Source organism: Manis pentadactyla, chromosome 2, assembly GCF_030020395.1.
Source record: "Manis pentadactyla isolate mManPen7 chromosome 2, mManPen7.hap1, whole genome shotgun sequence".
NCBI lineage: Eukaryota > Metazoa > Chordata > Mammalia > Pholidota > Manidae > Manis > Manis pentadactyla.
In genome coordinates, this window is record NC_080020.1 from 16,579,582 (window position 1) to 16,601,287 (window position 21,706).

The 21,706-nt window shown below is 34.3% G+C and overlaps 1 protein-coding gene across 4 annotated transcripts in view; it reads left to right on the forward strand.

Moving 5' to 3' along the window:
• Window positions 1-21,706, forward strand: part of XPO4 (exportin 4) — a 125,465-nt gene that overhangs the window by 74,945 nt on the left and 28,814 nt on the right. For all 4 annotated transcript variants that reach the window (XM_057490356.1, XM_036910138.2, XM_036910139.2 and 1 more), the window contains 3 exons: window positions 9,007-9,119; window positions 13,410-13,567; window positions 13,815-13,989. In XM_057490356.1, the coding sequence (XP_057346339.1) occupies window positions 9,007-9,119; window positions 13,410-13,567; window positions 13,815-13,989 (446 nt within the window). The remainder of the gene's footprint in view (window positions 1-9,006; window positions 9,120-13,409; window positions 13,568-13,814; window positions 13,990-21,706) is intronic.

The following is a 21,706-nucleotide window of genomic DNA, read 5'->3' on the forward strand; positions in this document are numbered from 1 at the left end:
GTAGCGTGGTTTTATACATAAAAATTCCATGACAGCCCACCTGCACTGGCTGTCAGAGAGCCCAGTGAGCAGCGCTGACACTGTGGTTTCCCGGCTTGGGCGTGACTGGACTTTCAAGTTCCCTGAAGTGCACTGTAACTGTGCCCTTTCTCCTTACATCTGCCTTGGTGACTGACCCTACGCGAGGGTTGGTGAGCAACTAATGTGTTGGAATTGAGTGCACAAGAGAGGGGGAAAGTCTGGAAGTTCTCTGACCTAACTGCCAAAACAGGCTTTCACACCTAAATGCGTAGCTTTTAACTGAATAGAAGTTATGGAAATGTAATCTGATTGGGGAAAACATTACTTACTGTAGCCTTTTAAATATTTAATCTCAGATTCTCTATTTTTTAAATTCATTTAATGTAGTGAATATTATTCATTATGCATCAGGTTTATTTTACAAAGAAGAAAGAAGTGGGAATTGTCATATACAGAAGTCTTAAGTTTTTTAATTCACTTTTATAATAAATTATCTAAAATGTCTACTTGATGTATCTTACATGTTTTCACTAAAACAGCTGTATTAATTGATAATTCATGTTCAAAAACTTATACGTGGCATTGACTTAAACAAAAGACGGACACAGCATAGATTTTGAGGTTCAAGAAATAGTATTTTTTTCATTAAAAAAAATGAAATATAGTTCATATAACACACAAGTCACATATTTAAAGTGTGTAATTAATTTTTTTTAGTCTATCATCGTGTTGTATAACCACTACCAACATCAATTTTAGGGAATTTTTATCACCCCAAAAAGAAATCCCATACCTTTTGGAGGTCACTACCACATCCCTCTCTTCATCCCTTGCCTCCTTGCCGCCCCATGGCAACTGCTAATCCACTTTCTGTCTATAGATTTGTCTATTCTGGATGTTTTATTTAATGAAATTGTACAATATGTGGGGTGTTCTTCTGCATGGCATGTTTTCGAGGTTTATTCATGTTGTAGCATGTATCAGTACTTCATTCTTTTGTATTGCTAAATAATATCACATTGTATTGATATGCAACATTTTTATTTCTCTGTCCATCTGCTGATCAGTTGATGGCCCTTGGAGTTTTTTCCCAATTTTTAAAGACAATAGAATAATGCTGCTGTGAACATTTGTGTACAAGTTTTTACGCAGATGTATTTCCATTTCTCTTGGGTATGCATACCTAGGAATGGGATGGCTGTGTCATACGGTGGCTCTGTGTGCACTTTGAGAATCTGCCAGACTGTTTTCCATAGCACCATGTACTATGTACTATTCCATGTACTATTTTGCATTAACATTGCAGTGTATGAGTATTCCATTTTGTCTGCATCCTCACCAACACTTAGATGTCCTTTTTTATAAAGCCATCCCATTTTGTATGAAGTGGTACCTTAATTGTGGCTTAGATTTGCATTACCCATTGAGCATTGTGTCATGTGGTTATTGGCCGTTAGTATGTTGTCTTTAGAGAAATGTCTGCTTAGATCCTTTGTCCATTTTTAAATTGGGTTATTTGTCTTTTATAAGAGTTCTTTATATATTATAAATATGTAAAATAAATCCCTTAGCAGATACCTGATTTTCAAATATTTTCTCCCATTCTTTGGGTTGTCTTTTTGTTTTATTAATGATGTTCTTTGAAACAAATTTTAATTTTGATGATGTCCAGTTTATCTATATTTTTATTTTGTTGCTTGTGCTTTTGATATATTTAGGATGGCTTTGTACAACCCAAGGTCACAAAGATTTTTAAAATAGACTTTATTTTTAGGGCATTTTTAGGTTCATAGCAATATTGAGCAAAAGGTATAGAGAGTTCCTATATTCCCCCTTCCCCCACACATGCAAATTTTCTTCCCCATTTTTAATATGCCCATTAGAGTGGTATATTTATTATAATTAATAAACCTCTACTGACACATCGTTATCACTCAAAGTCCGTAGTTTACAATAGGGTTCACTCAGTGCTTTGTGGGTTTGGACAAATGTATAATGATGTATACCTGCCTTTATAGAGCCATACACAGTAGTTTCACTGCCCTAAAACGCCTTTTCCTTCTGCCACTATTCATCCCTCCCTCTTTCCAAACGCTTAGCAGCCACTGGTCTTTTTACTGTCTCCATAGTTTTGCTTTTTCTGGACTGTCATAGTTATAATCATACAGTATGTAGCCTTTTCAGATTGGCTTTCACTTAGTAATATGCGTTTGGTTACCCCATGTTTCTTCATGGCTTGATAGCTCATTTCTTTTTATCACTGAATAATATTCCATAGTATGGATGACAATTTACTTATCCATTGACCCACTGAAGGACATCTTGATTGCTTTCAAGTTTTGGCAATTAGGAATAAACATTTGTGTGCAGGTTTTTGTGTGGACATAAGTTTTCAGCTCCTTTGGGTAAATCCCAAGGAGTATAGCTGCTGGGTTGTATGGTAAGAGTATGTTTAGTTGTGTAAGAATCTCTCTTCCAAAGTGGCTGTACCATTTTGCGTTCCCACCAGCAGTGAATGAGAGTTCCTGTTGTTTCACATCCTTGCTGGCATTTAGTGTTGTCAGTTTTTGGCCAATCTAATACATATGTAGTAGTATCTTATTATTGTTAAAATTTTCATCTCTCTGACGACATATGATGTGGAGCATCTTTTCATGTGTTAATTTACATCACCTTTTGTGAGGTGTCTGTTAAGGTCTTTGGCCGATTTTTTAACCAGGTTTTTCTTACTGTTGAATTTTAAAAGTTCTTTGCATATCTTGGATAATTGTCTTTTATCAGAAATATCTTTTGCCAGTATTTTCTACCAGTCTGTGGTTTATTATCTAATTCTCTTTTACAGAGCAGAAGTTTTTAATTTTAATGAAGTTCAGGTTATCAGTTCTTTCTTTCATGGGTCATGCTTTTGGAATTATATCTAAAAAGTCATTGCCAAACCCAGAGTCATTCAGATTTTCTCCTATATTATCTTCTAGGAATTGTCTAGTTTTGCATTTTACATGTAGGTCTGTGGTCCACTTTGATTTAATTTTTGGGGAGGGTGTAAGGTCCTGTATAGATAGATTTTTTTGCAAGTGGATGTCCACTTACTCAAGGACTGTTTGTTGAAAAGGCTCTGCTCTATTGTATTGCCTTTGCTCTTTGTCGGAGATCAATTGACTACCTGTGGGTGGGTCTGTTTCTGGTCTCTATTCTGTTCCATTGATCTATTTGTCTATTCTCTTACCAGTACCACACTGTCTTGAGTATTGTAGAAGTAAGTTGTGTTGTGTTAATCATCTGACTTTGTTCTTAAGGCCACAAAGATTTAATACAGTATTTTCTTCTAAGAGTTTCATACTGTATTTACTTATGTCATCTTTAGGTCTATCATCCATCTTTAGTTAATTTTTTGTATATTGTGTAAGGTGGTCTAGCGTCATTATTTTGCATGTGAATATCCTGTTGTTCCTTCACAGTTTGTTGAAAAACTATTCTTTTCTAATTGAATTGTCTTGGGCCCTTTGTGTAAAATTACTCAACTACATATGACAGTGTATATCTTGCTTCTCAGTAATATTCATTTGGTCTTTATTCTGCCAGCACCATGCTGCCTTGATTATTTTAACTTGGTAAGTTTTGAAATCAGGAAGTACGAGTTCTCCAAATCTGTTTTCCTTTTTTAAGATTATTTTGCCTTGTCTATGTCCCTTGCATTTTCATATGAAATTTACGATCAGTTTACCAATTTCTTCAAAAAAGGCAGCTGGGATTTTGATAGGGACTATGTTGAATCTGTAGATCAATTAGTAGTATTGCCATGTTAACCATGTTAAGTTTTCCAGTCCATGAACATGGGATGTCTTTTCCTGTATTTAGATCTTTAATTTCTTTCAACACTATTTTATAGTTTCAGAGTAGAAGTATTAGACCTCATTTGCAAGTTATTCCTGAGTACTTCATTCTTTTTAATTCACTTGTAAATGGAGTTGATTTTAAAATTACTTTCATATTGTTCATTGCTAGTTTGTAGAAGTGCAAATTTTTTAATGTTAATCTTGTGCTGTGTAACTTGCTGAACTTACTACTTCAAATAGTATTTTTAGTGGATTTAAAAATTTTTTCCTATATCCATGATGTCTTCTGCAAATTTTTTTTTTTAATGTATTATTACATGTTGGTTTTATATGTGCAGAAGGTGATTTATGGAAGTATCCTCCACCCCAAGCCTGGGTCATATAAAGTTTATAGCTTCTGGGATTTAGGAGATACTAGAATCCCTCCCTGGCCCAGTGACTAATTACTTGGCCATTGTACTCTGGTGTCTCTCTTGAAAGAGCTAAGACGAAATCTACCTGCTTTTCATTCTGGTTTTGTGTACAGAATGTGTCCTAGTCCTGGGATTGTCTATCATACCATCATCCCCATTTAAAAATGGGCTCTGAGATCTTGGGTGGCCTGATAGCTGCCTCCCTCCTAAACTCTCTTCCTGTCTCTTTTTGTTAGAGCTGCACTCACAGACCAAGTTTCCTTCTGCCCTGGCACCTTTGCACATGGAGTTTCTCTGCCTGGATACTTTCTCCCCTTCTTTGCCTAAAATGACTTTCTAATTGTGCCTCAGTTGTGCACCCTAGGTGAGGTTTCTTTTGTTATGGCTTCTCATATACATGTTATATATGATTTTTCCCACTTAGCTCACTTCTTATTTGCAAATTTTCATTTGTTAGCTTTTTGAGTAATATCTGTTTACTCAGTTGTTTGGAAGCTCACAAAAACATGGGCCATGATTTCATTCACTCTATTGTTAGCATCTTGCACAGTGTCTAGCATGTTGTTAATAGATGCTTAACAAATATATATATTATTTAATTATGAGGTGAGGTTATTCAGAAGTGTTATCTCAGTTCTTAGATGTTTGTTTATGCTACTAATATTGTTAGCTAGTAGCTCACCTGGTGTCCATAAATGCTTAAGGGTGTTGGCAATCATAAATGACAATACTGTTTTGTAATAAGAATGTTTGGCAGGTATGTTTGCTATGTTGGCTTCAGTAATACTTCTTTTTTTAGTTTGGTTACACTGCCTTTTATTGATATTTATTTTTGTGGATCAGATTTAGTTTTGGTATAAAAAATTAACTCAATCTCTTAGGGAAAGCTAACTGGATCATAAACTGGTAATGGGATACAGAAGCTTTCACCTAAATTAGGACTTCCAGTAAAGCCAACATTACTACTTGGAGGCAAGTCTTGGGAAAACATTCAGGTGAGATCAGTTCTCCTTACTTTCAAAAGACTTTTGGTTACTTGGATTAAGTGTGTCTGTAAGACTGGGCTTACTGGTCTATGTTGTGCCAGAAAATGAAGTAGCAGCTTTTCTTGTTCCAAAAATTAATACTTAATAAAAATTAAATATGTGAGAAGAGAAACTGGGCCTCCCTTTACTTCTGAAACTTTGTTTTACTTATGAGATGGCATAAAAAGAATATGGAAAGATGGAGACGTTAAAGTATTTATTACTATTGTAAAATGTACAGTGTTGCTACAAGATCTTTCTAAATTGTGAACTACTTGTAAGAATAGGCAGTGGAAATTTTCAGACTCTCCATATTTGCTCAAGGATAATTTGTAGCTCTTGTCTGACTCATTTAATTGTCTTTTTTACTGTCAGTTACCTCCACAAAATGATAACCTTACTGAAGATGGTAGTAGGTGAGGAAGAACTCATTTGCATATGTAAGGACCGCTGTATTTCCGAAGATGACTTCCCCCCTCCTGTTAAGATGTGTGTGCTTACTGTTAATATTGTTTGTTGTTTGAGACCTCAAGACTTGTTCCAGACTTGGTAGAATTTATCCGGTGACAGTAGCAGTGTGCGATTGAGCTCCGTCCTTCTGGCTCTTAGCCTAGTGTGTTTCTGGTCATGCAGTTACAGAGTAGGGCAGGTGGTACATTTAAATGCCTTTGATTTCTCAGAAGTTGGTGAGCTTTCCTAAGCAGAGAGTTTTAGAGCTAGATAGGATTGTGGGAGAGGGGGCAGTGAACAGAGAGTTAGTTTTTTACTGCTGTGGTGCAGTTGAATTCACATCTTGTTGCAAGTGATTTTCTAGGGGATTAAGATAGCTTTGAGCTTAGAAGACTGGTTGGGTTTTAGCACTTGAGAATTTGAAACCTTGCAAAGAGGGAGCAAGCTTGTATTTGATACTGTGACAGAGAAGGCATTGTTCTATAACTCCTGATTTTTTAATTTGGTGAAAACATGGGAAGGTGAAGATTAGATGTGGAGAAGTTTTTTTAAAAAACAGGATTATTAGAAGACCAAAAGCAGCTCTAAAGGGCTGTTTTACTGATTGAATTTTATTTTATTTAGTCAAAAATTAATTATTCTGATATAAAATAAAATTACCTGAGTTCAGTATTTATTTTAGAGATTTGTATAGGGCCATAGCCCTATACATATTCCTGATTAGGAATTTAGTAAATGATAGCTATTTAACTCATATCAGTCTGTTGTGATTCATATGTCTCCTGAGTCTGACAAATATATAATATGTATAATAAACATTTACTTCATAAATAACCACTTCATTGTCAGACTTCTCTTTTATTGGTGATATATTTGGATAAAAAAGATAAAGCAGTGTAATGTTCAGATATCACCATGTTATAGTAGTACTATAAACCAAAACTATTGAAATTTTTTAAAAGCAAACTTGTTTTATTAAACTTGTTTTTAAAAGAAATAATTGCTTTAAATTTTAAATCACTTTTTAAATGGTCTTAAAAATGGAAGTACTAGATTTCTGAATTTTAGTGGTAATCTTTTGTTTTTAAAAGTATTCTACATTAGAAATTATCTGAGAAGAAGTGGTGTTTTGGGGCCTCTTATACATAGAAACTAATTAGTTGGTAATAGCAAATTAAAAATTAAATTTTTATCAAAATGCTTTTGGAGATAATTACATGTTCTTTTAGTACAGAGATTATTTGTAATCGTGTTATATGGTTGTATTTTCTCATCCAAACTAGAATATGTGTGTGTTTTTTATGAAAAAATGGTATTGGTGGTGGTAATGCTAGGCTGAGGGATAAAGAGATGGTAGTTAAGTCTGCAGTGTTGTAGGTTAATTCTTCAGAAACAATTAATGTAACCTCTTTGCAAGGTGAGTTATGACGTTTCTTAATAGAAGGCAAACATCAAGCCAGAGATAAAAATCCTTTCTAAGTTTGGAGTTGGGAAACAAAACTCACATGAAACTGTGAAATAACCAGGGGGAAAGTAGTTTCTAATAGTTGTCAGTTATTAAACTCACAGATCTCCATTTGCTGGTGGTAAAATGTAAGGAATTCAAATCTTAAAAATATTCTGGTTGTCAGCCTTTTAAGGAAATTTGGCCACACAGACTGGGCACAAGGGACAGTATGTTTAAAACAGACCAACTCAGGAGAGGCTAAAACCAGGATTTAAAAAAATAGAATTTAAAGATTCCTTTGAACCTGATGTTTAGGTGAACATTTCCAATTAATCTCATTCCATTCATATCTGTAAAGAATCCTCTCTTAAACTCAGGTCTTTCCATTTCTACTTTATGTAATGATATCTACAAGTGTTACGGAGCATATGCTCTTTGTATATTTAATTTTTATATTATATTTTAGAAACTCTTCTAGTTTTCAGTAGAAACTCTTAGTATTATTTAAAGGCTGATTTTTTTTTCTCATTAAAATTCAGGTTTACTTTATTTCAATTTCCAAGAGTTTCTCTTTTTTTGGCCTTCAGCTCTTTCCCGGCACGTCCACAAGGGGGCAGGTAAAGGAAGAGGAAAGAGATTTAAATGAACTTGATCTGAGTTTGCTTTTATTTATCAGATGGAGTTGCATAACATTTTTGGAGTGATTTTTCAGAAACAAGCAAGGAGACTCCTCTTCTGAAACAACTCACAGTGCCCCTCCTCACTCTTTAGTCACAAAGTAACACTAGATTTTTTTAAAGAAAGTTAAGTAATAGTCCTTTAAAAATGGTTTCCGAAGCATTTGCCACAAAATTGCCTTTAATTTTCTCTGTGAATGATTTGGGCTTTAATGAAAATACAATATTTGAACTTATATCTAATTTTTGAAAGCTGTGGTTTTGAATAACTATTGTTGAAATTTCTTATTGAATGATGAGAATGTTTGCCTAATTGATACATTGCAGCTGGGCATTTGATTAGCAGTGGAAGGGGCATAACTGTTGTCTTTGCACCCAAACAGCTTGCCCATTTCTTAAAAATCTCAGTTTTGTGTCGGTGTCATTGAGTGAATTAACTTCATCAACACCTACAAATATATTATGATTACTTTATGTATGGCAAAGACAGTATTCTGTTTGAAGCCTGTTTGATATTGAAATCTGAACATCATAAGAACTGATTTGTAGTCTGGGGGAATTTTAAATGAGCATCTGTTCGAGTTTTACATGAACTATTTCTTTGGGTCAAATTGGTATTTGCATACTCTGACATGGAGGTTTTTCTTTGCTATGATTCATATTTGCCTTTGTTCTTTTTTTGTTTCCTAGTGAATATATTTCTTTTGGAAAAATACTATTTTTCTAAGAAGACTATATGAGACTCACATTATATATGTAATTTTAGCTGTCATAAGATATTGGGAGGAAAATGATAAGTAAACAGGGCAGAAATTGATTTTTCTTTTTTGGTGTATATTTTACCATGTTTTACATTATGCTTTTCCTTCTGTTGACACCATTATGATCTCTAATTATTGGAGTTTCTATATCCCTGCAGCATGACATATACTTATAATGAAACTGTTATCTTACATTCCTATAGCATTCTTTTTTTTCAGCACTTAATGCTTTTATTCCTTAGCTTCATGCATGAATTATGTAGCATATGTGAAGAGGCTTAAACTGTTTCCATTACATTCTTTCTGGATAGCTCCTGTTATATTTAGGATATACTTATACTTTAGACAATTGTTGTTGACCTTGACAGCAGATAACTGGGCAGACATTATATAGCTATGTTTGAGTCCTCACAAAATGTGCTGTTAAAACCAACAGAGTCCTGGCGGGAGACTCTTCTGGACAGCAGAGTTATGGAGCTTTTCTTTACAGTAAGTCTCATGTTTCATCTTGGATAGTAAAGGCCATGGAAAAGTGCCACTGAAAAGAGTATGTGCTTTTGTATTTTTCTTAAGTAAAACAGGTCAAATTGCTCTTCTCCCCTAAAGCCTTCTCTTCTAATCAATAAGTCTGCTTAAACAGAAATTATACAGAAATGTTCTTGCTAATTTATAAAAAAATGTCACCTAATTGTGAAGGGTCTAATATCCTAGAGCTGAAGTTCTCAAACCTTTTGCCCTTACAGACAACCTGACAGAGCCTTAGGAACCTCTAGAGATCCCTGTACCACACTTTGAGAACTGCACTTCTAGCATAGTACACTTTTTATCTACTAATTATCAGTCATGGATTAAGTTATTATTACTGAATAGCAATAATTCACTTAAAACTTTAAATAGTCCTGTTTATTATTTGCTAAATATCAAGAAGTAAACAATATGTGCCTGTGTTTGCCATTAGAGTCCCTGTTGGGGTCTGTTACTTTCATTTAAGGAGGAAGTATATATTTCACTATAAAAAACAATTTTAATTTTGTTACTTGTTACAAAATGACAATAGCTAATTTTCTACATCATTTAGTTTTCACTAAATGTATTTTCAGTTTAGCATTTAATATATTTTAATTTAATCAAAATATTTTAATATTTCAATATGATAGTCAAAAACTGGGAAAAAATATACATATATGCGTGTATATTGTGTTTTGGGTCTGATTTGCTGTTAAGGGGTGAGTATACAAGTTAGTCAGAACAGTGACTAGGGCAAAAGTCCAAATAAAGACCAATAAAAATAAAAAACAAAGCTGTTTAAAAAATATTATTCACTAGCCTTACAACTGCTTGCCTTTTTTTATTGAACTATTTAAAATATTGTTGTTATGTGGTATGTATTTTTAAATATCTAACAATGTTATTTGTCCATGGGTGTACAAATAAATATGTTTTCTATAGAAATGTTCAAACTAAGCATTACCTTGCATTTTTTTCTTTAAAATTGAAGAAATGATGGCTAAACACACTGTCAAAGAGATAATTTTAACTAAATTAAAAAATTCTGTTGCCTACTTCACCTGACAAATTATTTTGTTAGGTATCCATGTTCAGTTCTCTGTATTATTCATTTGACTGAAAGTAGATCCCATTCCAGCAGTTTTTGAAAAGGTGAAAAACTTGCTGTCAATACTGGAAACAGCTACCCCAAATCTGAACAGCTGTCTAGACAAACTAGACAGCTGCTCCTGTCAGCTGTGAACTACCACATGCAAATAACTTCTGAGTTTGAAAGTTAACCCTTTTTCACTTCGTTATTTTAAGTTTTGTGTTTGTGGCCTGTCACTTTCATTTAAGGAGTATATAAATAATTTTAGTTTTGTTATTTGTTAGAAAAATGACAATGGCTGCTCTTTTTATTTCATGAAGTTCTTGTTAAATTTATTTTCAATTATGTGAATTCATTACCAAATTTAAAGCAGGTTTCCACTGATATCACTATTTCTCTAGAGTTAAATAAATAGAAATACACTATTGCTTGGAGTTACAACTGTAAATATGTTGATCATATCTTACATCTAGAAATACTTTAGGTTGTATCATGCTCAGAAGTTTACAAACATCTCAATTTTTCTTTCTTCCATAGGGTCTTGGGAAAACTACTCTCATTAGTTTTTTCTCCTACCTTTTTGACAGATTCTTCTTGATCTTGCTTATGGTCTCTGCTGCTCATTAAATATTAGCATTCTTAGTTCTCAACTTTGCTGACTGTATATAGTTGCCTTGGTCTATCTCTTCCTCGCGTAGGACTTCAAGCACCACTTCTACACCGATGATTGCTGAGTCTGTATTCAGCACAGGCTGCTCCAGAGCTCCAGAGCCTTATAATCCAAGGGCTCACTGGACGTTTTAGTTTGGATATCCCACACACATCTCACATTCAGCATGTTCCAGGAGAATTTATTTTACTAACTTGCTTCTTTTTGCTTCTTGTCTTGCTTTGCTATTCACTTCCTTGGATATTCTGCTAGATTTTGCTTTTCCTTGTCCCTCTGCTTCTTTCCCTATTCAGGTGATGAATTCTGTGTTTGATTTGTATAATATAATTAAGATGTGGTAGAACTCCATTGTAATGCTGACATTGGAGGAAGGGCAAGAATCTGCTATATTATGTAAGATTAATCACTGATTTATCATGAGTTTTATGTGGTTCATATTTCAGAGAACAAACTATTTGAAGAGTGCATGCAGGCTCTGAGGCAGTTCTTATTTTTACTTTGTTTCATTACATAACCAAGGTCGATTGTTTCATTGAAGGTATTTTTTCTTTTGATTCCTCACTGGTAGACCAGGAACTAGTAACCATTGACTCTATGAGTAGAGAATAAACCCTCTATTGCCCCAGATTATGTTGTATCTAATTACAGATTGTATCCCTGGATGTCATGTTTAAATGTTTATTCATTAAAAGGTATGATAACAGAGATTTAGTTCTAGTTTTCACATAAGGAACATAAGAATACGTTGTGTTCAGCACTTGAATCTTGTCAAGTTGCCGGCTTGGACCCCTCCAAGTGTACTTTCATTTCTGTCTTATAAACTCTTTGCTGCTTTCATTTGCTCCCCCCAAAAGAAGAATGCATTATGTCCAAAAGTTCGTGGAATAGATAACATGGATATATCATTTTGTATATTAAAATTTAAATTTAATATACCAAACAAAACAGAGTAAAATATGTTTTGAAAAACGTTTGTGTTACTCTAGACCAGGGATTGGCAAATTTTTCCTGTGAAGGCCAGGTAGTAAATGTCAAGCTTTGCAGGTCGTATGTTCTCTGAGGAACTGTTCAGCTCTGCCACTGTAGTACAGAAGCAACTGTAGACAGTACCTAAAACAGGAGTGCAATGTTCCAGTGAAGCTTTATTAATGGTCACTAAAATGTGAATATTGTATAATTTTCACATATCTTGAAATATTCTTTGGTTTGTTTTCCCCAACTATATAAAAATGTAAAGACCATTCTATGGGCCGTACAGAAATAGGGGGAGGCCAGATTCGGCCTGTGGGCCATGGTTTGCCAAGCCCTGGTCTAGACCAAAGAGGGTAACATATTTTAAGCATGTCAGTAGATCAGTGAACTTGGTGACTTCTTAGTATTTAAGCTTTTTAGAACCTTAAGAAGTTGAGGGATTAGAGAGTAATGGAATCAGTGAATAAGGACTTACTGCATACCTGTTCACTGTGCTCCAGCACTGTATCATTGAGTACTTAAGAAATGTTGCTACTTCAAGTGTTACTTCATGAGTCAAAGTGAACATAACCTGAAACAAGTAGAGAGTAAATATTAAAAATTGCTGCCATTCAGAAAGCAGAGAGGTTTGTGTAGAAAAAGAAGTGCTGGAGAAGTCAAATCCTTGAGGGAAGTAGAAAATGGTCACTGTAAATGTGATGGATTAAGGTAAATAATTACCTATGATTGTTTTTACTAAATATATTTTCCTCAGTTGTTGTAGTTATGTCAGATCACAGAAATGAAACATCTTTAAAATATGAGAATATTAATAATACTAGAATAAAACTAGGGAGAAATATTTCAGGAGCATTTCTTTCATACTGACACTAAATACCAGCTGTGTTATATCAGTATTGCATAACTGAAATAAAAGCTAGGTGAGACTTCAAATGGATTTAAATAAAAATTTTAATTTTATAAAAAATTTAGCATTTATTAATAATGATGTAGAATAGCATGAGATTCAAACAAATTGTGGACAGTCTCAGAGTTAATGAAAAAGTATACCTATATATTGGTTGAATTAATGAATATAGGGATTGAGAGTTATATTGGTTTTCTAAGTGTTTAACTGTTTACTTGCGCTAAAGCAGCATCTATATACTCCTGATTCAACTTGTCTGCTAACTTTAGCAAGAAGCTGTAGCAAGGCATAGTTAGCATAATACAGATGACTGTCATTGTTGCTGTTTTTAGAAGAGGCAGTATGTCTGACTGGCTGGCATCTGTTTCTCTCTTTGTCATAACATGCTGGAGACAGTTCAATTTTTGAAATTTAGGTAGCCCTCAGTTAAAAATTAATTGATAAGTGTAAAAACATGACCTATAATGTAAAGTGGACTGAGGGACAATTTTCAGATTTAGTTTAATTCAGAAATTAATTTTCTAGAAATAACTAGCTACAGTGAATTTTTCTCTTACCTCATTTGGCATGATAGACACGTGACCCTTACAAAAGAAGAATTTATATTTATGGATTAGTAATTCTTTCTAACAGGTACATCGAAAAATCAGAGAAGATTCAGATATGGCCCAAGATTCTCTGCAGTGCCTTGCCCAGTTAGCTTCTCTCCACGGACCCATCTTCCCCGATGAAGGATCACAAGTTGATTATCTAGCACACTTCATTGAGGGATTACTGAATACTATTAATGGGTAGGTATACTTGCCCTTTATAACTGAAAAAGGAACTTAAGTTCTTTCTTTATGTTTAACAGTGGAGGAAAAAAAGAAACTAGTGTTTTTTACCCCCTTTTTATATTTCGAAGTATTCTTATATGGGTAATTTGAAATTGATACACAGAGATATGCCTTTAAAAATCTGGTAATATTTGCATGTTTGGAAACGAGTTTTTATAACTTTTCCTCTACTGCCACTTAATACTCATTACTTGATTTGTAGAATTGAAATAGAAGATTCTGAAGCTGTGGGAATCTCCAGCATTATCAGCAACCTGATAACCGTGTTTCCTCGAAATGTTCTAACTGCCATTCCAAATGAACTTTTCTCATCCTTCGTTAACTGCCTCACACACCTCACTTGTTCTTTTGGGCGAAGTGCTGCACTGGAAGAAGTGGTGAGTGACTATTTTTAAATAAATTGTGTTTATTTTTCACAAGGAAATTTGCGGTGCCTTTGGTACATTTCTCATGACAAGTAATTATTTTGAGTGTTGTTAAAATTGCATTTTTTGTTTATGTGTGCAAACCATTTGGCAATATGTGTGTAGAAACATAACTTTCAAAAATTTGTGGACTAAAATCACTTTAGTAGATTAAGTTTACTGTTTTTACAATGTTTTAACTTTGAGATAATTTAGTACTTGAACATAGAAAATTGAATGAAATGTTTGTATTAAGAATCATCTGAAAGGCCATTTTTAAAATAAAAACTTTGTAAAGGGTGCTGCTAACTTTGTGGTTTAGTTGTACTTATGTATAATTTTACATATTTTTTGAGAATTTTAAAACTTTGCTTTTCCCTGGAAATTATGGAAATATAACTTGGTTCAAATAATTGTAACCATTCTTATTTTGACTAGACTGCTGATTTTTTGGTGCTTTGGTTTAATAGTAGATCTTGGGATAATTTAATTTACATTAAAATTAAGACCAATAACAGTAATAAAGTTGTGTTTGGTACAAGATTTCTAATGCATATTGTCCGAATTTTATATTTAATTTAGGAAATATACTAAAACTCCTTGACAACACAGCTATATTTGTAATAGTTACTGTGAATAACTACGTTAATCATGGGAAATAATTGATTTTTTCCTATCAAGTAGTTGATGTTGAAACTAATTTTTCTTTTATATATAAAAATGTGGATCTTTTTCAAAGACCGTGAGGGTAAAAATAATATTTGTAGTTATCTGTTAAAATTTCATGTTAAATCCTGAGGGGTCTGGCAATGTGCGTGCGCGTGTGTGTGTGTGTGTTGCATTCCTTTAGAGATATTAAGAGAACAAAGGCTTGGGAATAATTGTTTATGCAGTTGGGCACTTAAGTGGTTTGATGAGGAAGGGAACTAGGTCAGACAGATATTTATATGTTGGAAAACATATAAATAGTAAAGGCATAGAAGCTTAAAGTCATCATATATGAGATTTGAATTTCTAGGGGGGATAATTATATTCTAAGCCTGGAAATACAGGGACATTTAAGATATTGAAGCTTCACTCAAACCTGTTTCAAACGATCAGATGCTGAATCAGTCAGGCTTCATTTAACATGGTTTCATTGTACTTGCTTGTCCCCCTGAGTTTGTTTTCTCTTCTGCACCAGATGGATTAAACAGCATTTTGATCACATATTTAGAAACACAGCTACCTTTTAGTTTCTGTTTTTGGGTTAAGGGTGTTCCTAAGCATTTTATAGAATTGCTGGAAGACATATAACATTCTTGGTTTGCAGATTTTAAGTTTTGGATTTATTTATTTTGACCAGGAGACTTACAACTTGGAAAACAACTTTTCTGTTAAGGTGGGCCTAGAACTATTGGAATACAGAGAGCCTAGATACATAGCTTTCAGAGAAGTAGATGTATACTCTGCTTGTTTCACAAGAAGGCATCGTCTAGTTATGATGTACTTAATGGTAGGTTTCATTTAAGGAAAGTGATATCTCTTTTCACTTCTTTTAATTAATCGATTTCTTGTAATTGATCTGCTTATGACACTTTAAAAAGGTTTTTAAAAATAATTAGTTACCTGTTGGAAAAGGCAGAGGGAAAAGATTCATCTAGAGCTTAGGCAGATTGGTGAGGCTTTGTGAAGTTGAAGATTGGCGCTGGGGAAGGCCCGGTGTAATGAGTTGGCAGGAGACTAAACGAATCCTCCTGAGTGCCATCTCAGCCTCATGTGGTTTTTGTTGTATCATGTGTGTGCTGATGTTGGTGGGCCTGGGGAATGTGCAACTAATGCCAAAGTACGTGAGCAAATCTAGCCAAAGCAGAGTGGAACTTCTGGGACATACGCCACATTATCTTTTATTTCCTTGGGTACCCAGTGACTGTCGTACTAGTACCTAACATGTAGTTGTTGACCTGAGATGGAAAAGCACGTAAAGAAATGGTCTTATAAGTAAAAACCAAAAATTAAGGCATATTAAAAAAACTGCTTTGGGTGTCAGCATGGTACAGAAAGGTCGTGAACTTGCGAGGGTGACGGTACAGTCATGAGCCAAGTAATCAGAAACTGTAGGACCTTGGGCAAATTGCTTAACCTTTTCTGAGCGTATTTCCTTCCTGGTATAGTTAGAATAATAATTTCTTCTGGTATTTTATGGGGTGGATTAACTATATGAACATGCCTATACTGTGTGTGTGCATAACAAAATATAGAATAGTAATGATAAAAATGAACCTTTATAATAGCATTTATTCAGAGCCTGAATTGTATGTAGTCTAATCAAGTAAGAGCAGTTCATGAATTTTGTTTTGTGCAAACCAGTAATTTTACTATTAGTTTTACTTATAGTTTTAATTTCGTGAAATGTTTTCTGTTTTTCTTTAATATTGGAGTTTATTTTCCTGATAGGAAAATAGGTTAAGCATGTACACTTTTGTTTTATTGTGATAGTACTTTTTCAGAACTGTATTTATTTAGGAATGTGTGAGAGGTTGTCTCCCTTCTTAGAAGTTTGTCTTTGACAGTGATGATGTTGCTGTAGCAAGGAAAAATTAGGCGTATTCGTGGGAAGAAAGATCTTGGTATTAATTAATGTGTGTGTGTGGAGTATGTCCCTGCTTGGTGGTTTTAGCCTGTGTGTACGGGGACTGCTACTTATGGCCATCCCTCAGCTTGCATTTAACTGAAAGCCTGTGCTTGAAAAGAGCAATTAAAATCTTCAGCCAAGTTCTGTTGTCAGATTTCTTGGTATTACTTGAGGCTCCCTAAAGCTGAAAATTTTTTCATTACACCCCAGAAATCGAGTTATTGTCTGTTGCTGGACTGGAAGAGATGAAAATGATTGCAGAGGTGAAGCTATTGCCTTAAAAATTAAAACCCTAACAAAATAATTGTTCATATTATTATGTGAAGTATTTTATAAAATGTTTATAATACTAGTACATGCATTTGAATGAAATTTGAAGAGAACTTGGCTTGAACTCTATGCTTTGTTTCTTGGTTTGTTTTGTCAGTAGAAAATTTTAAGTTCAACCCCCTTATGCCCCAGTAAAGGTTCATCAGGTAGAGCTGCATAACATGGTGAGTTAATTGAACAGAGAGCCTTCATAGTGCTTAAACACTGTAGTGTATGTGTGCTTGGGTGTGTATGAGTGTGTGTGTGGGATATGTAAGGGAAATGAATGGTGGTAGATAAATTTCATAGAGGAAGAGATTTACATTTAATTTTTTACATTTGTAGCCTGATCTCAAGATGAGATGGACAAGGTAGTAAAGAAAGATACTTGACGAAATTGTTAGGAAGTTCATTATCGAGTGCAGTGCAGTAAAACAATTCTGTAATTTGTTGGGCGAGTACATGCATATAAAGTTCAGCATTCTTTATTCAAAATCTAGTTTCTCTGGTTTGATGGACAATTACTTTGTGGAGAGGAGAGGTGGGGAAATTAATACATTGAGCCAAATTACAAATTGAGAACTTGGAAAGCATAAATTTGGGGCTATTTCAGTGATTGGAGGGAAAGCAATAACTTTTTGGAATGGTGATGTCAGTATTTATACAAATATGGGAGTCTACCTTGCATTTTACTTCATGAGAGGATGGGACCATTTGGGAAATTGTGCCAGCTTTCCCACCCAACAGTTCTGATGGCCAGGAAAGAATAAATTTGATGCTACTATGGAGAGCAAGACAGCTGTCCGGCACCATTATGTACATTCACCTCTGCTGCTTGAAAGATCAAAGCAAAGAATTAAATGAAATGCATGAGCATTTTTTAAAACCTTTCATATTTAAAGTGTATGTACAATTTTAAAAATAGCTTTTTAAACTTCTTTTTAATATTAACAGTTGCTTTAGCTCTACTAGGATGCTATAAGAAAACCAGTTACTATTAAACTTTAAATGTACATTCTTGTTAAAATAAGCCTTTAAAAAATAATGTCAGTGTTTTATTTCATTCTGACTGGATCATAATTTTACCAGTGCAGTGTTCCCTGACTTTTATATGTGAGTCAGCTCTGGTTTTTTTCAATCTGTTGCACCAATCCTAGCCATTACCAATATTTACATTATATAAAAATCTTGCACTTGAGATACAATGGGTTTAGAATGAAGCCTACTTACTGTTATAACTATTGTTTCATACAGTATCCCTTTGTATTGTTGATAATACTAGCATTAGAAACATGACCAGATCTAATGGGCCAGGGGTTCAGAAATGAACCACTAGAGTGAGGTGGAAGAAAGAGATTGCCCAGCTAACCCGTGTAAGCCAGGCGAGTCCTTGAGATTTCAGCCCCACTAAGAGGATTGCCAGATTAATTCAATTCCATAAATATTTGGGAAAAAAAAACAACACCTATGTGTGCTAAGCATGGTGCTTAATGCATATATATTTTTACCATTAAGGATTTAGAAATTCATGTACATTTCCAAAGGAAGAAAGTATGTTAATCCAGGAATGTAACATTGAAAAACTCTGAAAATTACAACTTGGACTCCTTGTGTTTGTGTGGGAGTAGGTTTTCTTTTTTTTCAGTGCTCTATCTATAGGATTCTTCTAACAGCTGCAGTACTTGTCCACTAAATCAATTTCTGTTGGGGGATTCCAGAAGCCAGGAATACTGTCTGCTGCATAGGTACTGTGCAGTTAAATTAATTCTGTGCTTCAAGGACTGGCTAGAAAAACCAAATGAGAGAATGAATTAATTTCTTTTGCCTTTGACATTCAAAGACTTCAGATTCTTGCTTTTTAACTGAAGAATAAATGAAGTTTTATTTCTGACGTTTCTGTGATTTTTCTCTATATTGCCCAATTTGCCCTATATGATACTACGCTAGGAAAAGAATCTAATACGTACAGAGGATAACAGCATAAACTAATACAGCCCTTTCAGACTTTAATCTTTTGTATGCTCTTTTGTTAATGTTGTACATTGTGTAATGCATATATTATCTGATCTGTCATCAGACTTGGGGCTGTGCCAATGCCTACAAATTTTAAGCCTATTGTGAAATTTTTCATTTATGTAAAGTAAACATTTTATGAATATAAAAGTTTATGTATATAAAAGTTGTAAAGAATAATAAAATGAGCAACTGTGTACAAACCATCCAGATTAAGAAATAATATACTGATAGAACCTATTTTTCCCTTATTTTATCTGGAGTTTTTTGTTCTCTTCTGTTATTGCAAGCACATTTTTTGTTGTGTAACTTATTTCTGCCAAATGATTTTTTTCATTATGTTTGCAAATGAACATGCTAGTGAACTTCCTGGCTAGTGTTGTTGGCAGTTTTTTCGTCACCTCTACAATCTCTGGTTGTTTAATTTGGTTTTGTTCCCAAATCCTTTTAAAGAGTAGTACAGTGGCAGCAGCCTCAGGTTGGAAATATGGAACACAAAGTTAACAAAGGTTGAAGAACTTCTTAAAGGTTATTCCTTAGGAATAAAATTGTCAGTATGAGAATTAATTGCTCCCACTCATGTTCCAGCAATTTTTATGTCTATGAATAATGCTTTTCTTAACTAATGCATGTAATTTATGTTTATAGTGAAGGTAATACTGATGATCAAAGAAAGAGCTTTTTAAATTCATGGAAAAGATTTGGAGTTATCATGTTGGTTATTTGCTGTTAGTAGAAAAAAAATCTATTGTAGTGGGGTGATTGTACCAAATATCTGATAGTACCTATAGTACTATCATAGTTAGGAGTAGATTTGAAGTTGTTTGCAGATTAACAATCAAATTCAGAACTACTCCAGTCTGAAATTATCTTGTATACTTTTATAACATCTGATACTAGATATATGCACCACACTTTATTTTTTAGAGCAGTTTTAGACTCACAGAGAATTGAGTGAAGATAGGGTTCCCATATATCCCTTCCCCCAACATATACAGCCTCCCCACTATCAGCATCTGCCACCAGTGTAATATATTTTCACAGCTGTGTGAACCAGCATTGATACATCCTTATCACCCAAAGTCCATAGATTACATTAGAGTTCACTCTTGGTGTTGTATGTCCTGTGTCCTCTGGGTTTTGACAAATGTATAATGACATGTATCTGCCATTGTAGTCTCATACAGAATAGTTTCACGGCCTTAAAATACCCTGTTCTCAGCCCTTTTCATCTTTCCCTCCCCACCAACCCCTGGCAGCTACTGATCTTTTTACTGTCTCCACAGTTTTGCCTTTTCCAAAATGTCATATAGTTGAATTCATAGAGTAATGTTAGATTTTAATTTCTGAAATTTATCTCTGTCTCTGGGGAGCAGATTCACACACAGAAAGTTTTCAGAGCTTCATTTGGCCACATTTTCATAATAAAATTAACCACTATTTTTATATGTTCATATGGTTACCAGACATACAAGCACTTTTTTGCTATGGCTGAAGAACTGCAGATTGACTCCTCTATACACTTCCAAGTTAATTATGGGTGTTAAAATGGAAGTGCTGATACATATTTTGATTACCTTCTCCACCCTCCATTCCCAGATGGAGTAAAGTGGGGTCAAGTAGTCTCATAAGCTCTAAACCCCTTTCCAAAGCCTTTCTGGCAGCAGGCCTGACAATACTTAGGGCATGAGCACATGGAGTCTAGCTCGGGCTCCTTCGTCATCTCTGTGCACGTGCTCCAGCGTGGCTGCTGAGTGCTGGCCAGAGCGGCTGTGGAGCAGGGCCAGGGTATTAAGAAAATGTACTTGGTTAGGTTTCAGTTCTCTGTGATTAGACTGAAAGATTTAGTTGCCAATTGTCATCAGCCAGATATCTCACACTTTGCCTGATGAGTTACTTGTGTTGATATCCAAAAGGAACCAGAGGCTCTTTTAGAAGTTTTTATTCTTATTTTAAGTCACTATCTTATAGTCTGCCTGTGATCTCCTGTTTTGTCTAATATCAGGGCTTTATGGGAGAGATTGTTGAATGCTTTTTCAGTAATAAGAAGGCTTGTAAGGCTTTTACATTTCATTTGTACTTTTCTGAATATGGGCAGACTATGATAGCATGCATTATATATGTGCTAAAGAATAACAAAGATAGTTCTTAGAAAATGTCCTGCTTCTTCCTTTTGGGACACTGGAGTTCAGAGGATGCTATTCCTTAAGTTCCTCTCAAGATATGTTACCAGTCTGTTTATTTTGGCAAGATAAACTGTTAAGACTTAACAAATGATGTCTGCAAAGCACATGCTTTGTTAAGTATATAAACAGGCCACAGATGTGTCTATGGGAAGAAACTATTTTATTCATCTCTGTATTCCAGTGCTTAGCTCTTAGCATTCAATAAATTTTTGTTGAAGGAATCAAACCACCCTCTTCTTTTGCTGTTAATCACAAATTGAGTGCAAAATTTTTTTCTAGCAACTTTTATTTACTTATTTATATCTAAATTCTTTTTTCCCCAGTTTTATTGAGAAATAATTGACATACTTTGCAGTGTATAAGTTTAAGTTGCACATCATGATGGCTTGATTTACATATATTGTGAAATGACTACCACAATGGGTATGGGTAATGTCCATCATCTCTTACAGATAAAATGAAAATAAAAGAAAAAAGTCTCCTTGTAATGAGAACTCTTAGGATTTACTCTCTTAACAACTTTCCTATATACCAGTGTTTGCAATAGCCATCCTGTTACACATTACAT